Source organism: Pseudophryne corroboree, chromosome 8, assembly GCF_028390025.1.
Source record: "Pseudophryne corroboree isolate aPseCor3 chromosome 8, aPseCor3.hap2, whole genome shotgun sequence".
In the NCBI taxonomy this organism is placed as follows: domain Eukaryota; kingdom Metazoa; phylum Chordata; class Amphibia; order Anura; family Myobatrachidae; genus Pseudophryne; species Pseudophryne corroboree.
In genome coordinates, this window is record NC_086451.1 from 369067403 (window position 1) to 369093452 (window position 26050).

At 48.3% G+C, this 26050-nt stretch overlaps 1 protein-coding gene across 4 annotated transcripts in view; it reads left to right on the forward strand.

Annotated features, from left to right (window-relative positions):
- The window catches only part of LOC134949149 (SLAIN motif-containing protein-like), a 79614-nt gene that overhangs the window by 50218 nt on the left and 3346 nt on the right, over positions 1 to 26050 (forward strand). For all 4 annotated transcript variants that reach the window (XM_063937562.1, XM_063937561.1, XM_063937564.1 and 1 more), the window contains one exon: positions 15959 to 16265. In XM_063937562.1, the coding sequence (XP_063793632.1) occupies positions 15959 to 16265 (307 nt within the window). The remainder of the gene's footprint in view (positions 1 to 15958; positions 16266 to 26050) is intronic.

The window sequence follows — 26050 nt, forward strand, 5'->3', positions numbered from 1 at the left end:
GGTGTTGAAACGTTGGACCCTCATGTTGCTTTTCACATAAAGATTTCTCTAACGTCCTAAGTGGATGCTGGGGACTCCGTAAGGACCATGGGGAATAGCGGCTCCGCAGGAGACTGGGCACATCTAAAGAAAGCTTTAGGACTATCTGGTGTGCACTGGCTCCTCCCCCTATGACCCTCCTCCAAGCCTCAGTTAGATCTCTGTGCCCGAACGAGAAGGGTGCACACTAGGGGCTCTCCTGAGCTTCTTAGTGAAAGTTTTAGATTAGGTTTTTTATTTTCAGTGAGACCTGCTGGCAACAGGCTCACTGCATCGAGGGACTAAGGGGAGAAGAAGCAAACTCACCTGCGTGCAGAGTGGATTGGGCTTCTTAGGCTACTGGACATTAGCTCCAGAGGGACGATCACAGGCCCAGCTTGGATGGGTCCCAGAGCCGCGCCGCCGGCCCCCTTACAGAGCCAGAAGGCAGAAGAGGTCCGGAAAATTGGCGGCAGAAGACGTCCTGTCTTCAACAAGGTAGCGCACAGCACTACAGCTGTGCGCCATTGCTCTCAGCACACTTCACACTTCGGTCACTGAGGGTGCAGGGCGCTGGGGGGGGGCACCCTGAGACGCAATAAAAACACCTTGGATGGCAAAAAAATGCATCACATATAGCTCCTGGGCTATATGGATGCATTTAACCCCTGCCAGAATCCATAAAAAAGCAGGAGAAAAGTCCGCGAAAAAGGGGCGGAGCCTATCTCCTCAGCACACTGGCGCCATTTTCCCTCACAGCTCCGTTGGAGGGAAGCTCCCTGTCTCTCCCCTGCAGTCACTACACTACAGAAAGGGTTAAAAAAAGAGAGGGGGGCACTAATTGGGCGCAGTATTAACTATACAGCAGCTATAAGGGGAAAAACACTTATATAAGGTTATCCCTGTATATATATAGCGCTCTGGTGTGTGCTGGCAAACTCTCCCTCTGTCTCCCCAAAGGGCTAGTGGGGTCCTGTCCTCTATCAGAGCATTCCCTGTGTGTGTGCTGTATGTCGGTACTTTTGTGTCGACATGTATGAGGAGAAAAATGATGTGGAGACGGAGCAGATTGCCTGTAATAGTGATGTCACCCCCTAGGGGGTCGACACCTGAGTGGATGAACTGTTGGAAGGAATTACGTGACAGTGTCAGCTCTGTATAAAAGACAGTGGTTGACATGAGACAGCCGGCTACTCAGCTTGTGCCTGTCCAGACGTCTCATAGGCCGTCAGGGGCTCTAAAGCGCCCGTTACCTCAGATGGCAGATATAGACGCCGACACGGATACTGACTCCAGTGTCGACGGTGAAGAGACGAATGTGACTTCCAGTAGGGCCACACGTTACATGATTGAGGCAATGAAAAATGTTTTACACATTTCTGATAATACGAGTACCACCAAAAAAAAGGGGTATTATGTTCGGTGAGGAAAAACTACCTGTAGTTTTCCTGAATCTGAGAAATTAAATGAGGTGTGTGATGATGCGTGGGTTTCCCCCGATAACAACGGATAATTTCTAAAATGTTATTGGCATTATATCCTTTCCCGCCAGAGGTTAGGGTGCGTTGGGAAACACCCCCTAGGGGGGATAAAGCGCTCACACGCTTGTAAGGGCTCTACCTTCGCCTGAGATGGCAGCCCTTAAGGATCCTGCTGATAGAAAGCAGAAGGGTATCCTAAAAGGTATTTACACGCATACTGGTGTTATAGTGCGACCAGCAATCGCCTCAGCCTGGATGTGCAGTGCTGGGTTGGCGTGGTCGGATTCCCTGACTGAAAATATTGATACCCTAGATAGGGACAGTATATTTTTGCCTATAGAGCATTTAAAAGATGCATTTTTATATATGCGTGATGCACAGCGGAATATTTGCCGACTGGCATCAAGTCTAAGCGCGTTGTCCATTTCTACCAGTAGAGGGTTATGGACACGTCAGTGGTCAGGTGATGCGTATTCCAAACGGCATTTGGAAGTATTGCTTTATTAAGGGAGGAGTTATTTGGGGTCGGTCTTTCAGACCTGGTGGCCACGGCAACAGCTGGGAATTCCACGTTTGTACCCCAGGTCGCCTCTCAACATGAGAAGACGCCGTATTATCAGGCGCAGTCTTTTCGTGGACAAGCGGGCAAAAGGTTCCTCATTTCTGCCCCGTGACAGAGGGAGAGGAAAAAGGCTGCAGAAATCAGCCAGTTCCCAGGAACAGAAACCCTCTCCCGCCTCTGCCAAGCCCTCAGTATACGCTGGGGCTTTACAAGCAGAATCAGGCACGGTGGGGGGCCCGTCTCAATGAATTTCAGCGCGCAGTGGGCTCACTCGCAAGTAGACCCCTGGATCCTTCAGGTGATATCTCAGGGGTACAAATTAGAATTCGAGACGTCTCCCCCTCGCCGTTTCCTAAAGTCTGCTTTACCGATGTCTCCTTCTGACAGGGAGACAGTTTTGGAAGCCATTCACAAGCTGTATTCCCAGCAGGTGATAATCAAGATACCCCTCCTGCAACAGGGAACGGGGTATTATTCCACACTGTTGTGGTACCGAAGCCGGACGGCTCGGTGAGACCGATTCTAAATCTAAAATCTTTGAACACTTACGTACAGAGGTTCAAATTCAAGATTGAGTCACTCAGAGCAGTGATTGCGAACCTGGAAGAAGGGGACTACATGATGTCTCGGGACATCAAGGATGCTTACCTTCATGTCAAAATTTACCCTTCTCACCAAGGGTACCTCAGGTTTATGGTACAGAACTGTCACTATCAGTTCAGGCGCTGCCGTATGGATGGTACACGGCACCCCGGGTCTTTACCAAGGTAATGGCCGAAATGATGATATTCCTTCGAAGGAAGTGAATTTTAGTTATCCCTTCCTTGGACAATTCCCTGATAAGGGTAAGATCCAGGGAACAGTTGGAGGTCGGTGTAGCACTATCTCAGGTAGTGTTGCGGCAGCACGATTGGATTCTCAATATTCCAAAATCGCACCTGGTTCCGACGACGTGTCTTCTGTTCCTAGGGATGATCCTGGACACAGTCCAGAAAAAGGTGTTTCTCCCGGAGGAGAAAGCCAGGGAGTTATCCGAGCTAGTCAGGAACCTCCTAAAACCGAGCCAAGTCTCAGTGCATCAATGCACAAGGGTTCTGGGTAAAATGGTGGCTTCCTACGAAGCAATCCCATTCGGCAGATTCCACGCAAGAACTTTCCAGTGGGACCTGCTGGACAAATGGTCCGGATCGCATCTTCAGATGCATCAGCGGATAACCCTGTCACCAAGGACAAGGGTGTCCCTCCTGTGGTGGTTGCAGAGTGCTCATCTTCTAGAGGGCCGCAGATTAGGCATTCAGGACTGGGTCCTGGTGACCACGGATGCCAGCCTGCGAGGCTGGGGAGCAGTCACACAGGGAAGAAATATCCAGGGCTTATGGTCAAGCCTGGAGACATCACTTCACATAAATATCCTGAAGCTAAGGGACATTTACAATGCTCTAAGCTTAGCAAGACCTCTGCTTCAAGGTCAGCCGGTGTTGATCCAGTCGGACAACATCACGGCAGTCACCCACGTAAACAGACAGGGTGGCACAAGAAGCAGGAGGGCAATGGCAGAAGCTGCATGGATTCTTCGCTGGGCGGAAAATCATGCGATAGCACTGTCAGCAGTATTCATTCCGGGAGTGGACAACTGGGAAGCAGACTTCCTCAGCACGACCTCCACCCGGGAGAGTGGGGACTTCACCCAGAAGTCTTCCACATGATTAAAAACTCGACAGGTATTGCGCCAGGTCCAGGGACCCTCAGGCAATAAGCTGTAGACGCTCTGGTAACACCGTGGGTGTACCAGTCAGGGTATGTGTTCCCTCCTCTGCCTCTCATACCCAAGGTACTGAGATTGATAAGATGGAGAGGAGTAAGCACTATATTCGTGGTTCCGGATTGGCCAAGAAGGACTTGGTAACCGGAACTTCAAGAGATGCTCACGGAGGATCCGTGGCCTCTACCTCTAAGAAGGGACCTGCTCCAGCAAGGACCCTGTCTGTTCCAAGACTTACCGCGGCTGCGTTTGACGGCATGGCGGTTGAACGCCGGATCCTGAAGAAAAAAAGGCATTCCGGATGAAGTCATCCCTATCCTGATCAAAGCCAGGAAGGATGTAACCGCAAAAACATTATCACCGCAATTGGCGAAAATATGTTGCGTGGTGCGAGGCCAGTAAGGCCCGACGGAGGAAATTCAACTGGGTCGATTCCTACATTTCCTGCAAACAGGACTGTCTATGGGCCTGAAATTGGGGTCCATTAAGGTTCAAATTTCGGCCCTGTCAATTTTCTTCCAAAAAGAACTAGCTTCAGTCCCTGAAGTTCAGACGTTTGTAAAAGGGGTACTGCATATACAGCCTCCTTTTGTGCCTCCAGTGGCACTTTGGGATCTCAATGTAGTTTTGGGTTCCAAAAGTCACATTGGTTTGAACCACTTAAATCTGTGGAGTTAAAATATCTCACATGGAAAGTGGTCATGCTGTTGGCCCTGGCCTGGGCCAGGCGCGTGTCAGAATTGGCGGCTTTATCCTGAAAAAGCCCTTATCTGATTTTCCATTCGGACAGGGCGGAATTGAGGACTCGTCCTCAGTTTCTCCCCAAGGTGGTTTCAGCGTCTCACCTGAACCAACCTATTGGTGGTGCCTGCGGCTACTAGGGACTTGGAGGCCTACAAGTTGCTAGACGTTGTCAGTGCCCTGAAAATATGTTTCCAGGACGGCTGGAGTCAGGAAATCTGACTCGCTGTTTATCCTGTGTGCACCCAACAAGCTGGGTGCTCCTGCTTCTAAGCAGACTATTGCTCGTTGGATTTGTAGTACAATTCAGCTTGCACATTCTGTGGCAGGCCTGCCACAGCCAAAAATCTGTAAATGCCCACTCCACAAGGAAGGTGGGCTCATCTTGGGCGGCTGCCCGAGGGGTCTCGGCTTTACAACTTTGCCGAGCAGCTACTTGGTCAGGAGCAAATACGTTTGTAAAATTCTACAAAATTGATATCCTGGCTGAGGAGGACCTGGAGTTCTCTCATTTGGTGCTGTAGAGTCATCCGCACTCTCCCGCCCGTTTGGGAGCTTTGGTATAATCCCCATGGTCCTTACGGAGTCCCCAGCATCCACTTAGGACGTTAGAGAAAATAAAAATTTACTCACCGATAATTCTATTTCTCATAGTCCGTAATGGATGCTGGGCGCCCATCCCAAGTGCGGATTGTCTGCAATACTTGTACATAGTTATTGTTACAAAAATCGGGTTATTATTGTTGTGAGCCATCTTTCAGAGGCTCCTCTGTTATCATGCTGTTAACTGGGTTCAGATCACAGGTTATACGGTGTGATTGGTGTGGCTGGTATGAGTCTTACCCGGGATTCAAAATCCTTCCTTATTGTGTACGCTCGTCCGGGCACAGTATCCTAACTGAGGCTTGGAGGAGGGTCATAGGGGGAGGAGCCAGTGCACACCAGATAGTCCTAAAGATTTTCTTTTTGTGCCCAGTCTCCTGCGGAGCCGCTATTCCCTGTGGTCCTTACGGAGTCCCCAGCATCCACTACGGACTATGAGAAATAGAATTATCGGTAAGTAAATTCTTATTTTTTCTCTTTTACTCAAATCCGTGGAGTGCCGCCTGGTTTTGTGACACGGGGACAGTGGACATCTGTCTCCCAGCTTCGCCAACCTTCCACTGTGTACATTTGAAGGAGGGCACCCCGGTACTAAGTTGCGATCACTGAGTGCCAGCTATACTACACAATATATAATATATATATATTTTTTATTGGTATAGGTGGGGGGAGTGTTATCAGATTTGTATCCTCCCCTCGGGGTTCCGTGTTTATATTTTGCCCGCTTACTATTCCTTTTCTGTCGACATTTACTAAGTTTCTGTCGACCTTAACGTTCCTGATAGATCCACATCGTGGGCATGTCAGTACATGGTCATACACATTCACAACACATTACCGTCACTAGAGACCTGACAGGTCTGGACAATCCACTTGCGTATAGGTTATATCTATATGTGTATATATGTAGATATAGGTAGTATATGCATGGTTAGGATATATGTGTTTTATTGTGTATTATCTGATGTATATCCATGAATGCTGAAATAATGGTATTCTTATCATGTACTGGTCGCTCTGTTGATTAAGCTCTATATTGGCCGTGACGAGTTGGTTCGATCCTCTCAAGGTGTCCGAATATTCTTCTCTTCACATCGCGAAGAGGAAATTGTGACAGTCAACTCCTGGCCGACGCAGAGCCCGGTCGCAAAGGTTCATACACCGGCAGCTAAGTGAAATTTTATTTCTATACTTTGACCTTGTTGCGCTGTATGCACTTGAGGGAGTGTTGTATTCGGGTAGGCATCCGATAGAATTACCCTGCCCAGTGTCTATGTTTGTTCTACCTTATAGCATTGCAGCAGGCTGCCGCGTGACAGAGATGTGACCGGAAAAATTCGGAGGATGTCTCCGGGAGATGATGGAGGAAGGTATACAGCTGTTTGGTGGCCTATGGTCAGTCAATCTCGGCGGATTCCTCTGGTAAGTCTAACTTCGTGTGTTAGCCTCTTTCACAACGGTTGGTGACGCATTCTTTTGTAGGATGTGGTCGTTTGAACCGGTTCGATACAGTCCTTTTTTCTGTTGTGTGTAGTAAGGGGAAGGTGAAAAGGTAAAAGTTCTGCAGCCTTGTTAGGTTCGCAGAAGTGGATGTAGTTTCTGTTTCCTCCACATCCACCACTTGTCGCTGAGTCTATCGGGCTGGTCCCCGCTCCGGAGGGCACTTGTCTACTATGTTTCGGTTGGTCCGGAAATAGACTGGACCTGTGGGATATCTATAGAATCCAAAGGGGAACATTTGGAGTTACGTTGTTTCCCTTTACTGTTTTCTAATACTTCTTGCCATTCCATTCTGGAAGGGAAGATAGTACACAACGCCGTACAGAGGTGCGTCAGGCTCAGAACATTGTCCGGTGGTCCCTGTATAAAGGTGCAAATCGTTGGTTCTCTCTGACTTTTCCTGGACACATGGATCGGCTGTGGTTTCCTACAATACAAAGGTTGGAGGTGTTTTTTTTTCAGAGTTGATAATGACCGGTAAACGTTCAGGGTTTTTTCCATGTGAAAAGAGGTCTGCAGATCCAGGGTTGGATCGGTTTTCCTGTGACACTTCATCAAGGTGTTCAGTTACTTAACCGGTTGGCTGCGGCCGGTGAGGCCTTTTTTGGTGAGAGGCTTTATTGCCGGAATGGTTTTCAAGAGACCAGTTGAAAAGGTGGTCCGGGTCTCACCTGCACACGCACATGAATATAAGCCTAACGGCCAGGACATCGCTCCTGTGGTGTCTGCTCGGTTCTCTCCTTCTAGAGGGATGAAGGTTCGGGTTCCGGGTGTAAGTCCTGGTGTCCGTGCATACAGATCTCCGAGATGGAGGAGCAGTACTTGCAAGGGACGTGTTTCCAGGGGATAGGGTAGAGTTGGAAAACTTGTCTGATATACTCTTGCTTGAATTAAGAGTTAGTTTCGACAAACGTATTCATCGTGTTCTGCCCGTGTTAGTTCTGCTCGACGTCTTGTCAGCAGTGGCATAAGTGTCCCGCTATGGCGGAACAAGGAGCAAAGCGGCAATGGCAGTAGATGCACAGTTTTGCCGTTGGGTGGAGAGTCTGGTAACCGCTATATTATCAAGCTTCGTTCCGGAGGTGAACGACTGAGAAATAGATTTTCTCTGCTGCTGCGATCTCCATCCGGGAAAAATTCTGTCGTCATCGAGGAGTTGTCACAGTCATGACAAGTCTTTGAGGATTGCTGCAAATGGATAGGTTGGCGTCTCGCCTCCAGGAGAGGCCTCAGGGTTATTGTTCCAGGTCAGGGGACGCTTAAGCTGTAGCAGTGGACAACCTTGTGACACCGTGGTCTTTAGTCTGTCTAGGTGGCCTCTCCGTTTTCATTTTGGTTTGAAGGTGATGAATGTGGGATGACAAAAGGTTCAGGCGATCCTCTTGGATCCGGTCTTGCCACGGAGGGGTTGCTATACAGGTGTTCATGATTTACTCATGGAAGATTCCTGACCTTTTTCTTTACATGAGGTTCTGTGACAACAAGATCAGGGCGTGTTTCAAGACTTACCGCGGCTGCGTCGGACGTCGTGGCGGTGGAATACCATGTCCTAATCCGAAAGGATGTTCCCGGGAAGTCCTTTCCTTAATTCGTTAAGTTAAGAAAGAAGTAACGGCTAAGCTTTACCATTGTAGTGGGCTTATCTATGTGTTTTGGGTGTATCCAGGAAGGCTCCTATGGAAGTCTTTCAGCTAGGTCGTTCTTATCCATGCTTTGCAAACCGGTGTGGAGGCGAGTTGGGAGTGTGGCCTAATAATTTCTTTACGAAAACTTCTTTCTTGGAAAGTGGTCATGCTCTTGTATTTGACATCCGTACAGCGGGTGTCGGATGTAGTGGTTTTGTCTCACAAGAGCCTTGTTTGATCTTTCGTGTGGATAGAAAGGAATTGAGAACTTGTTTAGTAGTTCTGCCGAGAGTGGTTTCTGGGTTTCGCAGAATTTGGCCTATTTTGATGCCGGTGGTTACTTAGGCATTAGCTGATTCAAAATTCCCTCGATGTAGCCAGGGATTTGAATAGTTAGGACGCCATTTTGGTTACACGCTGGATCTGGATGCTATTTGCCATGTTCGTTCTACGGCTGGATTGCCGTCACCGAAGTCTGTAGAGGCTCATTATACTGGGAAGATGGGCTCTTCTAGGGCAGATGCCCGAGGAGTCTCGGCGGGTCAACTTTGCCGAGTGGATACTTGATCGGGTTCAAGCGCTTTTGCTACGCTCTGCAAGTTTGATACCCTGGTCAAGGGGCACTTTTTGTTTGCTCAATAGGTACTGCAGAGTCGTTCGCACTCTCACGCCCGTTCTGGAGCTTTGGTATTGACCCCATGGTCCTGTTGGAGTCCCCAGCATCCTCTAGGACGTATGAGAAAATAGGATTTTGGTACTTACAGGTAAATCCTTTTCTCTTAGTCCGTAGAGGATGCTGGGCGCCCGTCCCAGTGCGTACTGTGTCTGCAGTTATTGTTTTGGTTATACTTTCGTGGTGTTTCTTCTCAAGCAGACTGTTGCTGATGCTGTTCAGGCCATGGCATGGGGTGTCTCATTATTGGTTGTGTTAGTACACAGGTTGTGTTACATATTCTTTCACCATGTGGCTGTGTCTTTTTCATGCTGTAGGCTGGTTTTCTATTGAATGCCACGTTCTGCGGTATGTTCGTGGTGTGAGCTGGTATGACACTCACCGTGTTTATAAATTCTTTCCTCGAAATGTCCATCTCTCCTGGGCACAGTTTCTAACTGAGGTCTGGAGGAGGGGCATGGAGGGAGGAGACAGTTCACACCCAGTTTAAGTCTTTATAGTGTGCCCGAGCTCCTGCGGATCTGTCTATACCCCATGGTCCTGTTGGAGTCCCCAGCATCCTCTACGGACTAAGAGAAAAGGATTTACCGGTAAGTACCAAAATACTATTTTTTTTGCAGGCAGTGATATATCTTCAATTTCCATACACTCTTGTCACCACTTGCCATTTGAACTTAGGCCTGATAGCACTACAGTGTTCGCCATGCCAACCCTTCGATTCAGAGAAGTTGAGTTTACATGGAAGTTTTTTTTTTTTTTTTTCGTATCTCTACGGCAGGGAGACCTCCAGATCGCATTTTTCGTGAGGATAGTGCATTTCTACAGACATAACCATCCTTCCATTGGTGTTCCACTTAAATGAGAACATTAAAACCAACACTGCTCTGAAATTGATATTTGGAGCAATAGGGATTCCTTGGCTTGGTAGACACATATCAACTCTGAACACCTAGGTGAATAGGACTCTTCAGTCTAGTCTTTATTCTATGATGCCCACAAGAGAGGTTGGCCTTTGCCGAAGCAGAAAATTACTAGATCTGTTACTTTGATAATTCGAACAGGCTTAAACTGGGACTGGAGGAAAAAAAATAAGAATTTACTCACCGGTAATTCTATTTCTCGTAGTCCGTAGTGGATGCTGGGTACTCCGTAAGGACCATGGGGTATAGACGGGCTCCGCAGGAGACTGGGCACTCTTAAAAGAAAGATTAGGTACTATATCTGGTGTGCACTGGCTCCTCCCTCTATGCCCCTCCTCCAGATCTCAGTTAGGGAAACTGTGCCCGGAAGAGCTGACATTACTAGGAAAGGATTTGGAATCCCGGGTAAGACTCATACCAATCACACCGTACAACTCGTGATAATTATACCCAGTTAACAGTATGAACAATAACTGAGCCTCTCTCAACAGATGGCTCATACAATAACCCTTTAGTTAAGCAATAACTATATACATGTATTGCAGAGAGTCCGCACTTGGGACGGGCTCCCAGCATCCACTACGGACTACGAGAAATAGAATTACCGGTGAGTAAATTCTTATTTTCTCTGACGTCCTAGTGGATGCTGGGTACTCCGTAAGGACCATGGGGATTATACCAAAGCTCCCAAACGGGCGGGAGAGTGCGGATGACTCTGCAGCACCGAATGAGCAAACTCAAGGTCCTCCTCAGCCAGGGTATCAAACTTGTAGAATTTTGCTAAAGTGTTTGAACCCGACCAAGTAGCAGCTCGGCAAAGTTGTAAAGCCGAGACCCCTCGGGCAGCCGCCCAAGAAGAGCCCACCTTCCTCGTGGAATGGGCTTTTACTAATTTAGGATGCGGCAGTCCAGCCGCAGAATGTGCAAGCTGAATCGTGCTACAGATCCAGCGAGCAATAGTCTGCTTTGAAGCAGGAGCACCCAGCTTGTTGGGTGCATGCAGGATAAATAGCGAGTCAGTTTTTCTGACTATAGCCGTCCTGGAAACATAAAGTTTCAGGGCCCGGACTACGTCCAGCAACTTGGAATCCTCTAAGTCCCTAGTAGCCGCAGGCACCACAATAGGTTGGTTCAAATGAAACGATGATACCACCTTAGGGAGAAATTGGGGACGAGTCCTCCATTCTGCCCTTTCCATATGGAAGATCAGATATGGGCTTTTACATGACAAAGCCACCAATTCTGACACACGCCTAGTCCAAGCTAAGGCCAAAAGCATGACCACTTTCCACGTGAGATATTTTAGCTCCACGGTCTTAAGTGGCTCAAACCAGTGGGATTTTAGGAATCCAACACACGTTAAGATCCCAAGGTGCCACTGGAGGCACAAAAGGGGCTGTATATGCAGCACCCCTGTAACAACGTCCGAACTTCAGGCAGTGAAGCCAGTTCTTTTTGAGAGAAAAGGGGATAGGGCCGAAATCTTGGCCTTTATGGATCCTAATTTTAGGCCCATGGTCACTCCTGACTGTAGGAAGTGCAGGAATCGACCCCCCTGGAATTCCTCTGTAGGGCTTTCCCGGCCATACACCAAGCAACCTATTTTCGCCATATACAGTGAAAAAGTCTTGCTTCACGTCTTTCCTAGCCTTTATCAGCGTAGGAATAACTGCATCCGGAATGCCCTTTTCCGCTAGGATCCGGCGTTCAACCGCCATGCCGTCCAACGCAGCCGCGGTAAGTCTTGGATCAGACAGGGTCCCTGTTGCAACATGTCCTGACTGAGAGGCAGAGGCCATGGGTCCTCTGAGAGCATTTCTTGCAGTTCCGGGTACCGAGTCCTTCTTGGCCAATCCGGAGCAAAGAATATTGTTCACACTCCTCCGTTTATTACAATTCTCAGCCCTTGGGTCTGAGAGGAAGAGGAGGGAATATATAGACCGACTGGAACACCCACGGTGTTACTAGTGCGACCACAGCTATCGCCTGAGAGTCCCTTGACCCAGCGTAAAACCTTTTTTATCTTTTTATTGAGGTAGGACGCCATGTAGTCCACCTGAGGCAGTTTCCATCAATTTGCAAAACTGCGTGAAGACTTCCTGATGAAGTCACCACTTTCCCGGGTGGAGGTTGTGTCCACTCCCGGAATGAACACTGCTGACAGTGCGCTTACTTGATTCTCCGCCCAGCGAAGAATTCTGGTGGCTTCTACCCTCGCCACCCTGCTCCTTGTGCCGCCCTGGCGGTTTACATGAGCCCCTGCGGTCTGACTGGATCAGAACCGGTTGGTCGCGAAGCAGGAACTCCGCTTGACTTAGGGCGTTGTATATGGCCCTTAGTTCCAGGATATTGATGTGAAGGCAAGTCTGTTGGCTTGACCACAATTCTTGGAATTTTCTTCCCTGTGTAACTGCCCCCCACCCTAGGAGGCTTGCATCCGTGGTCACCATGACCCAGTCCTGAATGCCGAATCTGCGGCCCTCGAGAAGGTGAGCACTTTGAAGATGTGATCCGGACCACTTGTCCAGTAAGTTCCATTGTCCTTGCATGGAACCAGCCGAAGGGGATGGCCTCGTATGATGCCATCATCCTGTCCAGGACTCGAGTGCAGTGATGCACTGACACCTGTTTTGGTTTTCAAGGGATTCCTGACCAGTGTCATGAGCTCCTGAGCTCTCTCTATCGGGAGATAAACCCTCTTCTGGTCTGTGTCTAGGATCATGCCTAGGCGAGGCAGATGAGCTGTAGGAACCAACTGCGACTTCGGAATATATAGAATCCAGTCGTGTTGCCGTTTCACTTCCAGAGAAGGTGATACGCTGTCCAGCAACTGCTCTCTTGATCTCGCTTTTATGAGGAGATCATCCAAGTATGTGATAATAGAGACACCTTGCTTCCGCAGGAGCACCCTCATATCCGCCATTACCTTGGTGAAATTGGTAATGACAATCCCGTACCGCAATTCTGAGGTACGCCTGATGAGGTGGATAAATGGGGACACGAAGGTATGCATCCCTTATGTCCCGATTCATTTCAGGCTTGCAATGACCGCTCTTAGCGATTCCATCTTGAACCTGAACCTTTTCAGGTATATGTTCAGGGATTTTAATACAATATGGGTCTAACCGAACCGTCTGGTTTCGGGATTGTAACATGGTCGAATAATAACACCCTCTTGTTGAAGGAGGGGACCCTTGACCACCACCTGTTCAAGATACAATTTACGAATTGCAGTTAACACTGGCTCCCTCTCTTGGGGGGAAGCCCGCCGGGTCCTCGATGAGGGGGCATCTTCTCACAGTCCAGCCTGTATCCCTGCGATACAATTTCTATTGCCCAGGGATCTAACAGGGAGTGAACCCACTTGTGGCTGAACTTACGAAGGCGTGTCCCCACCGGGCCTAGCTCCGCTTGTGGAGCCCCAGCGACATGCGGTGGATTTTTGTAGAGGCCGGGGAGGACTTCTGTTCCTGGGGACTAGCTGTGTTGTACAGCTTCTTTCCTCTGCCCCCGGCTCTGACAAGAAAGGACGCACCTCAGACTTTCTTGTTTCTTTATTCGAAAAGCTGCATTTAATAATGTCGTGCTTTCCTAGGCTGTGCAGGAATATAAGGCAAAATATCAGAATTACCAGCTATAGCTGTAGAGACCAGGCCCGAGAACCTTTCTCCACACAATCCTCAGCCTTCCATATGCCTCTTAAGTCGGCATCATCTGTCCAATGTATATTCTACAGGACACGTCAAGCAGAAATCGACATAGCTTTTGTCTCTAGGACCCAGTATACTCATGTCCCTTTGGGCATGCTTTATAATTATATATCTATCACTTAAGACAGCATCTTAAAATATTTATATGCATACTAGGGTCTCAATATCTGCTGATAAGGTACCTGTCCACGCTGCCACAGCGCTATAAACCCATGCCGACACAATCGCCGGTCTGGGTAGTATACTAGAATGTGCACACTATCTGCAGGATCCCTGAGAATAGCTAGTGCAAACGGGACACCCAAGGGGAAGATTCTCAACACATCCTGGCCCTAGTGGGGAAAGGATACAGCCTGAGAATTCTCTTGTGGGAAGCTGCCGTCTCTTGTCTGGAGATTCCCGCTCTTTTTCCTCATGAGAGGAGGGAAATTTACCTCAGCATTCTTCCCCTTAACAGGTGTACTCTCGTGTCAGGGACAGATGAGTCATCAGTGATATGCAAATCATCTTTTATTCCAATAATCATATATTGAATATCTTTTAGCCCTCTTGGCTGTAACTTTGCATTATCGTAGTCGACAGTGGAGTTAAACTCCGTGTCGATACTTTGTTATTTTGGATAGTGAACATAGAGAGACTCTGAAGGACTCTGACATAGGGACAGACCAGGGTAGATTTCCTTTCTGTTCCCTAACCTTTTGTGCAATAATTTTACCTCCGCACTTACACATATCCAAACAGGTGTCGGCGTTGTCGACGGAGACACCCTCCCACACACATATCCGCTCTATCACCTCCTTAGAGGAGCCTTTTACCTCAGACATGTCGACACGCGTACCGACACACCACACACACAGGGGATGGTCTATTTGAAGACCGTTCCCCCACCAGGCCCTTTGGAGAGACAGAGAGAGAGTATGCCAGCACACACCACAGCGCTATATAATACAGGGATGTACACTATACTGAGTGATTTTTCCCCTATAGCAGCTTATATACACAGTTTTGCACCTAAATTTATGTGCCCCCCCTCTTTTTTACCCTTTGTGTACCAGGATACTGCAGGGGAGAGCCTGGGGAGCTTCCTTGCAGCTGAGCTGTGAAGAGAAAATGGCGCCGGTGTGCTGAGGAAGAAGGCCCAGCCCCCTCAGCGGCGGGCTTCTGTCCTTTTATGTACTTTAATGGCGGGGGTTAATGCACATATACAGTTTATCAGACTGTATTATGTGCTTTTCGCCAAGTAAGGTAATCTAATTGCTGCCCAGGGCGCCCCCCCCCCCCCAGCGCCCTGCACCCATCAGTGACCGGAGTGTGTGGTGTGCTAAGGGACCAATGGCGCACAGCTGCAGTGCTGTGCGCTACCTTAATGAAGACCGGAGTCTTCAGCCGCCGATTTTCAACTTCTCTTCGTTCTTCTGGCTCTGCAAGGGGGACGGCGGCGTGGCTCCGGGATCGGACGACCGAGGACTGGGCCTGTGTTCGATCCCTCTGGAGCTAATGGTGTCCAGTAGCCTAAGAAGCCCAAGCTAGCTGCAAGCAGGTAGGTTCGCTTCTCTCCCCTCAGTCCCACGTAGCAGTGAGTCTGTTGCCAGCAGATCTCACTGAAAATAAAAAACCTAACAAATACTTTCTTTTCTAGGAAGCTCAGGAGAGCCCTAGGGTGCATCCAGCTCTGGCCGGGCACATATACTAACTGAGGTCTGGAGGAGGGGCATAGAGGGAGGAGCCAGTGCACACCAGATATAGTACCTAATCTTTCTTTTAAGAGTGCCCAGTCTCCTGCGGAGCCCGTCTATACCCCATGGTCCTTACGGAGTACCCAGCATCCACTAGGACGTCAGAGAAAATGTAATTGCACATTTCACCAGACCTGTAAGCGCCTCCTGGCCGGGTGGCAAAAGTCTCAACCAAGCAGCAACCACCTTGGATGGAAGGCTCTCTTTATTTTTTTTAATGTTTTTTTGTGGCTTCATTTTGGAAGTTGTATGTTGTATGTTTTGGAGATTTGTTTGCTTTGAATTTTAGGTCGATCTCTTTCCTTTCCTCTATATTCTGTCCTGTTGAGCTTCGTAAGAATATTACTGAGATTATATTGTAGAACTTGAATTAAGTGGCTGATACTGTATGTTTCTCACCATTTGGAACTATGAGGATTTTTAGATGTCTGCATCATTCGATAGATAAACATCTGTCATGCAGCCTGTAACCCCAAGTGTTTTTGTAATTACTGATCCTCGCAATGTCCTACCAGGCAAAAGGTCTTTTTTTTATTTTTTTTATATCTTTTAATTCTCGAAGAACAGCAGTACTTGGATGTGCACTAAATATGTGTATCTTAATGTATAACACCCATTGTGTTGTAGGTACCCAACCAAGTAAACTGAGGTACAGCACCAGCTCCAGCCAGTCTGCGGCTGTTCGTCAGCCAAGCAAAGCGGGTTTAAGCACAAGTAACCTCCTGAACTCTCGGCAGCCAATAAAATCATCTGGCTATAACAGCTCAAGTGGTATCCGTAAAATACAATCTTCAGCTGGATTAGCTGCAGCGATTCCTGGTGCAGCTTCTAGAACCAGTAACTTACCACCCACTGTAAAACACTCAGGTGTAAAATCTCCTGCATCTGCTGCATACATGACTCCAAAAAGTAAGATGATGCAGCCATCCAGGAGGTAAGTGGTAATGTATTTTTAAAGTGATGTTGTGAATTTTAAGCGATAAGCCTGAGAAAGGTACTGATGGGAAATATAGCTGGCATCCTAGTTGTGGAGCAAGTAGTGCTCTCTACGTCTGCACCAGCCTGTTTCTCTGTCCTGAGTACTGACTTAGTACAAGGTACAGCAACTAATGCTAATGGCTTGTCCCAAGCACACCACAGGATTTGAACACTCCAGTGAAGCTTATGGTGGAGCTCTCTGCTAGACACTGCAAACTGAACCTATGTTCATGAGAATGGGGCCTATTATTTCACTAGGTGCCTTTGTCTGCTAATATTAACTAGGTATCCTCAATATTGGCTCGTAGCAGTGGCTTTGTGCTCTATTCATTGGTTTTGCTTGTGACTTGATAGCCATTTCCAATATCTTAGATCATGTCCTCGCTGCGTGTAAGTGGCTTATGCTAGCTGCAGGTTGTTGGTTTGTTTTTTTTTTTTGCTTTATTTTATTAGTAGTAGTAGTGTTTTTTATATGTTTTCCATGCTGTTTATTACCAATAGTAAGGGGCACGTCCAATTAGCCATTGCGTAAGCTTCTGGTTTAATGGCTGGAGCTATTCATGCATTTTCTGCCTGGTGCAATTGATGTGTTTTCCCTCCCGGATCTATTCATGCATTTTCCCCATGCTGTAAACCCCTTGACTAACTTGCGGTAACCCATAGATTTCACCTTAAATGCTGTTTCTTCTTCCTCCACTAGGGGGGACACAGGGATAAACTCTGGGTATAGCCTGGAGAGGAGAGAGTCTGGGCACCAAATAGTTGTTGTTCCCAGCAGCCCAGCACTCTCTCTCCACTATACCCCACTGCCAGGCCCTTTTAAGTTTGCTGCCCACTCCTCTGGCACCATTGTGTGGTGGGGGCCCCCGTTACTTTTAGTTCTTTTTATTTTACATGAGCAGACAGTGAAAGGTGTCTTGTAGAACGCCCTTACAGCTGCTCCAACACCCAGTGCCGGTGGTGGTAGCACTGGCGACTGGGTCGGTGACTTCCAGTGCAGGACTCCAGGAGAGAGAGAACGCACACACACATCCCCAAGAGCCTGCAGCTGAACGCAGTGGGACAGGTGTTTTACAGCTACTCTGCTTGAGGTTACTTCGGCCATGGCTACTAGTCAGAAACCGGCAGGGGCTTCCACACTGTTAAGTTAATGTTGCAGTTGGATAACCAGCTTGCATTTCTAGAACTAGCTCACTCTGCTAGGATATCTTTAGGTGCAACCCAGATTACCAGCGTACATCCTACTCGGGGACATTCGCACCTGTCTGCGTAGAGCCACTGTGGATGAAGTCCTTCACTTAGTCAGTACAGGAGAGGGCGTTGTTGTCAACATCTTTTAGCAGATGTTCGACAGATTCCGCAGCTAAGCGCAGGTTTTCTCTAACGTCCTAAGTGGATGCTGGGGACTCCGTAAGGACCATGGGGAATAGCGGCTCCGCAGGAGACTGGGCACATCTAAAGAAAGCTTTAGGACTAACTGGTGTGCACTGGCTCCTCCCCCTATGACCCTCCTCCAAGCCTCAGTTAGATTTCTGTGCCCGACGAGAAGGGTGCACACTGGGGGCTCTCCTGAGCTTCTTAGTGAAAGTTTTAGTTTAGGTTTGTTATTTTCAGTGAGACCTGCTGGCAACAGGCTCACTGCATCGAGGGACTAAGGGGAGAAGAAGCGAACTCACCTGCGTGCAGAGTGGATTGGGCTTCTTGGCTACTGGACATTAGCTCCAGAGGGACGATCACAGGTTCAGCCTGGATGGGTCCCGGAGCTGCGCCGCCGGCCCCCTTACAGAGCCAGAAGAGCGAAGAGGTCCGGAGAAAGCGGCGGCAGAAGACGTTCCTGTCTTCAAATAAGGTAGCGCACAGCACTGCAGCTGTGCGCCATTGCTCTCAGCACACTTCACACTCCGGTCACTGAGGGTGCAGGGCGCTGGGGGGGGCGCCCTGAGACGCAATGAAACATGACAGAAATACCTTACATGGCAAAAAAAATGCATCACATATAGCTCCTGGGCTATATGGATGCATTTAACCCCTGCCAGAATATACAAAAAACCGGGAGATAGGCTCCGCCCCCTTTTCGGCGGCCTTATCTCCTCAGCACACTGGCGCCATTTTCCCTCACAGCTCAGTTGGAGGGAAGCTCCCTGACTCTTCCCTGCACTACAGAAAGGGTTAAAAAAAGAGAGGGGGGCACTATTTAGGCGCAGTATTAAAACATACAGCAGCTATAAGGGGAAAAACACTTATATAAGGTTATCCCTGTATATATATAGCGCTCTGGTGTGTGCTGGCATACTCTCCCTCTGTCTCCCCAAAGGGCTAGTGGGGTCCTGTCCTCTATCAGAGCATTCCCTGTGTGTGTGTGTGTGCTGTGTGTCGGTACGTTTGTGTCGACATGTATGAGGAGAAAAATGATGTGGAGACGGAGCAGAGTGTCTGTAACAGTGATGTCACCCCCTAGGGGGTCGACACCTGAGTGGATGTACTGTTGAAAATTACGTGACAGTGTCAGCTCTATATAAAAAAACAGTGGTTGACATGAGACAGCCGGCTACTCAGCTTGTGCCTGTCCAGACGTCTCATAGGCCGTCAGGGGCTTTAAAGCGGCCGTTACCTCAGATGGCAGATACAGACGCCGACACGGATACTGACTCCTGTGTCGACGGTGAAGAGACAACCGTGATTTCCAGTAGGGCCACACGTTACATGATTGAGACAATGGCAAATGTTTTTATACATTTCTGATAATACGAGTACCACCAAAAAGGGGTATTATGTTCGGTGAGGGAAAAACTACCTGTAGTTTTCCTGAATCTGAGAAATAAAATGAGGTGTGTGATGATGCGTGGGTTTCCCCCCGATAACAATTGATAATTTCTTAAAAGTATTGGCTGCATACCCTTTCCCGCCAGAGGTTAGGGTGCGTTGGGAAACACCCCCTAGGGGGGATAAGGCGCTCACACGCTTGTAAGAACAAGGGCTCTACCCTCTCATGAGATGGCCGCCCTTAAGGATCCTGCTGATAGAAAGCAGGAGGGTATCCAAAAAGGTATTTACACACATACTGGTGTTATACTGCGACCAGCAATCGCCTCAGCCTGGAGGTGCAGTGTTGGGTTGGCATGGTCGGATTCCCTGACTGGAAATATTGATATCCTAGATAAGGATAGTATATTATTGCCTATAGAGCATTTAAAAGATGCATTTCTATATATGCATGATGCACAGCGGAATATTTACCGACTGGCATCAAGTATAAGTGCGTTGTCCAATTCTACCAGTAAAATGGTCAGGTGATGCGGATTCCAAACAGCATTTGGAAGTATTGCCTTTGAAAAGGGACATTTGGGGTCGGTCTTTTAGACCTGGTGGCCACGGCAACAACTGGGAAATCCACGTTTGTACCCCAGGTCGCCTCTCAAAATAAGACGCCGTATTATCAGGCGCAGTCCTTTGTTGGCAAGCGGACAAAAGGTTCCTCTTTTCTGCTCGTGACAGAGGGAGAGGAAAAAGGCTGAAGAGATTAGCCAGTTCCCAGGAACAGAAACCCTTTCCCGCCTCTGCCAAGCCCTCAGTATGATGCTAGGGCCTTACAAGCTCAGGCACGGTGGGGGCCCGTTCTCAATGAATTTCAGTGCGCAGTGGGCTCACTCGCAAGTAGACCCCTGGATCCTTCAGGTAATATCTCAAGGGTACATATTGGAATTCGAGACGTCTCCCCCTCGCCGTTTCCAAAAGTCGGCTTCACCGACGTCTCCCTCTGACAGGGAGGCAGTTTTGGAAGCCATTCACAAGCTGTATTCCCAGCAGGTGATAATCAAGGTACCCCTCCTGCAACAGGGAACGGGGTATTATTCCACACTATTGTGGTACCGAAGCCAGACGGCTCGGTGAGACCGATTCTAAATCTAAAATCTAAAATCTTTGAACACTTACATACAGAGGTTCAAATTCAAGATGGAGTCACTCAGAGCAGTGATTGCGAACCTGGAAGAAGGGGACTACATGATGTCTCGGGACATCAAGGATGCTTACCTTCATGTCAAAATTTACCCTTCTCACCAAGGGTACCTCAGGTTATGGTACAGAACTGTCACTATCAGTTCAGACGCTGCCGTAGGGATGGTCCACGGCACCCCGGGTCTTTACCAAGGTAATGGACGAAATGATATCCCTTCGAAGGAAGGAAATTTTAGTTATCCCTTACTTGGACGATTCCCTGATAAGGGTAAGATCCAGGGAACAGTTGGAAGTCGGTGTAGCACTATCTCAGGTAGTGTTGCGGCAGCACGATTGGATTCTCAATATTCCAAAATCGCAGCTGGTTCCGACGACTTGTCTTCTGTTTCCTAGGGATGTTCCTGGACACAGTCCAGAAAAAAGGTGTTTCTCCCGGAAGAGAAAGCCAGGGAGTTATCCGAGCTAGTCAGGAACCTCCTAAAACCGAACCAAGGCTCAGTGCATCAATGCACAAGGGTTCGGGGTAAAAATGGTGGCTTCCTACGAAGCAATCCCATTCGCTAGATTCCACGCAAGAACTTTCCAGTGGAACCTACTGGACAAATGGTCCGGGTCGCATTTTCAGATGCATCAGCGGATAACCCTGTCACAAAGGACAAGGGTATCCATCCTGTGGTGGTTGCAGAGTGCTCATCTTCTAGAGGGCCGCAGATTCGGCATTCAGGACTGGGTCCTGGTGACCACGGATGCCAGCCTGCGAGGCTGGGGAGCAGTCACACAGGGAAGGAATATCCAGGGCTTAGGGTCAAGCCTGGATACATCACTTCACATAAATATCCTGAAGATAAGGGCCATTTACAATGCTCTAAGCTTAGCAAGACCTCAGCTTCAAGGTCAGCCGGTGTTGATCCAGTCGGACAACATCATGGCAGTCACCCACGTAAACAGACAGGGTGGCACAAGAAGCAGGAGGGCAATGGCAGAAGCTGCAGGGATTCTTCGCTGGGCGGAAAATCATGTGATAGCACTGTCAACAGTATTCATTCCGGGAGTGGACAACTGGGAAGCAGACTTCCTCAGCACGACCTCCACCCGGGAGAGTGGGGACTTCACCCAGAAGTCGTCCACATGATTAAAAAACTCGACAGGTATTGCGCCAGGTCAAGAGACCCTCAGGCAATAGTTGTAGACGCTCTGGTAACACCGTGGGTGTACCAGTCAGTGTATGTGTTCCCTCCTCTGCCTCTCATACCCAAGGTACTGAGATTGATAAGATGGAGAGGAGAAAGCACTATATTCGTGGCTCCAGATTGGCCAAGAAGGACTTGGTAACCGGAACTTCAAGAGATGCTCACGGAGGATCCGTGGCCTCTACCTCTAAGAAGGGACCTGCTCCAGCAAGGACCCTGTCTGTTCCAAGACTTACCGCGGCTGCGTTTGACGGCATGCCGGTTGAACACCGGATCCTGAAGGAAAAAAGGCATTCCGGATGAAGTCATCCATATCCTGATCTAAAGCCAGGAAGGATGTAACCGCAAAAACATTATCACCGCAATTGGCGAAAATATGTTGCGTAGTGCGAGGCCAGTAAGGCCCGACGGAGGAAATTCAACTGGGTCGATTCCTACATTTCCTGCAAACAGGAGTGTCTATGGGCCTGAAATTGGGGTCCATTAAGGTTCAGATTTCGGCCCTGTCAATTTTCTTCCAAAAAAGAACTAGCTTCAGTCCCTGAAGTTTAGACGTTTGTAAAAGGGGTACTGCATATACAGCCTCCTTTTGTGCCTCCAGTGGCAATTTGGGATCTCAATGTAGTTTGGGTTCCAAAAGTCACATTGGTTTGAACCACTTAAATCTGTGGAGTTAAAATATCTCACATGGAAAGTGGTCATGCTGTTGGCCCTGGCCTGGGCCAGGCGCGTGTCAGAATTGGCGGCTTTATCCTGTAAAAGCCCTTATCTGATTTTCCATTCGGACAGGGCGGAATTGAGGACTCGTCCTCAGTTTCTCCCTAAGGTGGTTCCAGCGTTTTCACCTGAACCAACCTATTGTGGTGCCTGCGGCTACTAGGGACTTGGAGGAATCCAAGTTGCTGGATGTTGTCAGGGCCCTGAAAATATTCCAGGACGGCTGGAGTCAGGAAATCTGACTCGCTGTTTATCCTGTATGCACCCAACAAGCTGGGTGCTCCTGCTTCTAAGCAGACTATTGCTCGTTGGATTTGTAGTACAATTCAGCTTGCACATTCTGTGGCAGGCCTGCCACAGCTAAAATCTGTAAAAGCCCGTTCCACAAGGAAAGTGGGCTCATCTTGGGCGGCTGCCCGAGGGGTCTCGGCTTTACAACTTTGCCGAGCAGTTACTTGGTCAGGGGCAAACACGTTTGCTAAATTCTACAAATTTGATACCCTGGCTGAGGAGGACCTGGAGTTCTCTCATTCGGTGCTGCAGAGTCATCCGCACTCTCCCGCCCGTTTGGGAGCTTTGATATAATCCCCATGGTCCTTACGGAGTCCCCAGCATCCACTTAGGACGTTAGAGAAAATAAGAATTTACTTACCGATAATTCTATTTCTCATAGTCCGTAGTGGATGCTGGGCGCCCATCCCAAGTGCGGATTGTCTGCAATACTTGTACATAGTTACAAAAATCGGGTTATTATTGTTGGGAGCCATCTTTTCAGAGGCTCCTCTGTTATCATACTGTTAACTAGGTTCAGATCACAAGTTATACGGTGTGATTGGTGTGGCTGGTATGAGTCTTACCCGGGATTCAAAATCCTTCCTTATTGTGTACGCTCGTCCGGGCACAGTATCCTAACTGAGGCTTGGAGGAGGGTCATAGGGGGAGGAGTCAGTGCACACCAGTTAGTCCTAAAGCTTTCTTTAGATGTGCCCAGTCTCCTGCGGAGCCGCTATTCCCCATGGTCCTTACGGAGTCCCCAGCATCCACTACGGACTATGAGAAATAGAATTATCGGTAAGTAAATTCTTATTTTCCAGATGAGATAGCTCTTCACCCTGCCTGGTTGTGACTCAACTTTGGCCTCGAAACAGGAAACTAGTGTCTAAGTTCCCTCAGAATGCAGAGGCACTGATAAGGGTTAAATTTGCACTTTTAAGCAATCATTCAGAGCAGACCCCCAGGTCCAGAGCCCCTACATTTAAGCGTCAGAAGAGAGTGACAACTATATTCCTTTCTTCTACATAGCTTGAGAATCTCCATGCGGGGCATAGGCTCTCCCTAGTAGGCGCTTCCAGGTATCTAAGCGCATTGCTTCGTTTCATCTGAGATTCCCTTCCCCCAGTTGATGCTTCTCGACTTATTAGATCTTCTATCCCAGAGGTTCCCAAACTTATTTGTCCTACTGCCCCTTTTTAAAAAAAAATATTACTTGGCGCCCCCTGGAAATCTACCTACTTAAAATGAACAAACTGGAAAATGCAGTGACCAATTTTGTGTTTATGTGTATTTCTACCTACGTCCTACAACATAGTAAAGAAAGATGTTGTTTTAAATAGGACACCTGGAAGACTGATATTATAATTATTATTTATTTGTATTTTTTAAAACAACCATAGTAACATTCTCATTACACATAAAAAAATAAGATAACATTAAAATAAAAATCACAAATAACATTAAAAATACTAATGAGAAGGATGAACCTGGTGAGGTCAGCTTATTAAGGTTCTGCTCTATTTTTGTCAGCAATATTCTTAAATCTCTGCGATTAGCTATTTGCAGTCCATTATTATTATTATTATTATTATTATTTTTTTTTTAATAGAGAACTACAGACTTGTAACCGCACTGAACCCATGTTCCACTAACTATGACTATAACCCTTAGGCTGCGTCATTGTCTCTGCCACACTGTGCAGCTGCAGGCCAACAATCTTCGGTGGCCCAACATGCCACCAGCCCAGGCTGCAGATACATCTCGGCCGCGTCCACCCCTGCAATAGAGGGAGGAGGAGCAGAGTGGACAGTGTGACATCACACTCTGCATGCAGCGGCGGGTGCACACACACACACCCGCCCCCTCTTGCAGCATGAGAGAGCAGGGGAGGAAGTGTCCCACAGGCAGCACATCGCTCTCTTATTTTTATTCACCGCCCCCCAATTGCACCTGAGGCTATTACCACCCCCTGGATCGTTCTAGTAACCACTTTTGGAAACTCTGTTCTATCCCTTATTGCAGAGCAATGCACGCCCATCCCTCACGTCTGCTTGGGTGAATAGAGGCTGCTAAGCAGATGCACTAAAGGAGCCTCGGTTTTGTTACTCGCAGAAGGAGTTTGTGTCTAGTGCAGCACATTTAAGAGGCGGGCTGCTACCTAAAATGGTGAGGAGGCCATTGATATAGTTGTTTTAACCTTTTAGGTATCTACATCTGCTGTGACAGCCAGGAGAGCCCTCTTGCTGCTTTCCTGGCTTGCTGACATACACTCTCTAAGAAAGTTTAGAGGCTCTTCTTATTCAGGGGGAAGCCCACTTTAGTACAGAGTTGGATGAGGTAGTTGCCCAGGACAGATTTTCTTCCTTCTGTAGCACCTCCCAGGTCCAGAATGTCTACTTTTCATTCCTTTTGTACGAAAGGAAAGGCCAGAGGTCGGTACCTTTCTAGGGTTCCTCCTCTATGGGCTCTAATAGGCAAACTTGGTCTACAGACAGCTGACAGGCCTGCCACATGACAGGGATGGCTTCCACCTGGGGGTTCCCAGAGTGGGTGGCTGGCTTCTGCATTCCTCTGAAGTATAGGGACCACGAAAGATGTCTGGTTCAGAGGCGAAGTTTCCCAAGCACTTCCAGAAACAGCAGAAGCTCTCCTTTCTGTTTTTCAGGGTTATCATCCTGGTCCCCTATCTCAGGAGATATGGGTTTCTATGCCAACCTCTTCCTCGATCAGAGACCAGACGGCTTGTTTTGGCTCATAGTGATACTCGAGCTGCTAACAGGTACCTGAGGATTCTCCGGTTCCGCATGGTGTCTCTTTGCTCCATCATTCTGGCTCTCGAACAGTGTATCTTGCACATCTGGGATGCCTATTTACGTAATCCAATCCAAGTCAGGTTTGCGATACAGGAGAATCACTTCCAGTTTCTGGTATTGCCATTATAAACTGTCCACGGATCCTTGTGTTTTTCATGAAGGCCAGGGAGGGAATGGCAGCTAATCTTGACCTGCTTTTTCGGGCCCAGTAACTGGATGTACTAAGATCACATCCGTCTGACGCTGGATCATCATTTGGAAGAAATTCTCCTTGACTCTCTTGGAAAATATTAAATTTGGGGGGGCTGGGGGCCTTGCTGGAAGCCTGGGTTTGGCAGGTGTTACACCTTGTGGACAGACTTAGGGTTTGCGAAATAAGATTTCCTCTATTGCGTTATTGCTGAGTGTCGGTACTCTGTGGCATACAGATCCTGAGCTCTCTAATCTTCCCTGTCGACAGAGGGAAGCATGCTCTGTCTCCTTCACGGCCTCATCACATGGGAGTTCTGGCTCGATGGAATAAATCCCATCTGCAACTTAAGATGCAAAAGATTGTCTTCCTCTTGTGGTGGCTCCAGAGGTCCCCCTTTGGGAATCAGGACTGGGTCCTCCTCACCACCGCTACAAGTCTTCATGGATGGGGGACAGTAACCTGTCATCGGACATTTAGGGACGGTGAATGACTCGAGAGTCGGTTGCCAATCAACATTCTGGAACTGAAAGCAGTCTTCAGAGCTCTGTTTAACTCTACCACTCATTCAGCATAGTCCGGTTTAGGTTTGGTCTGACAA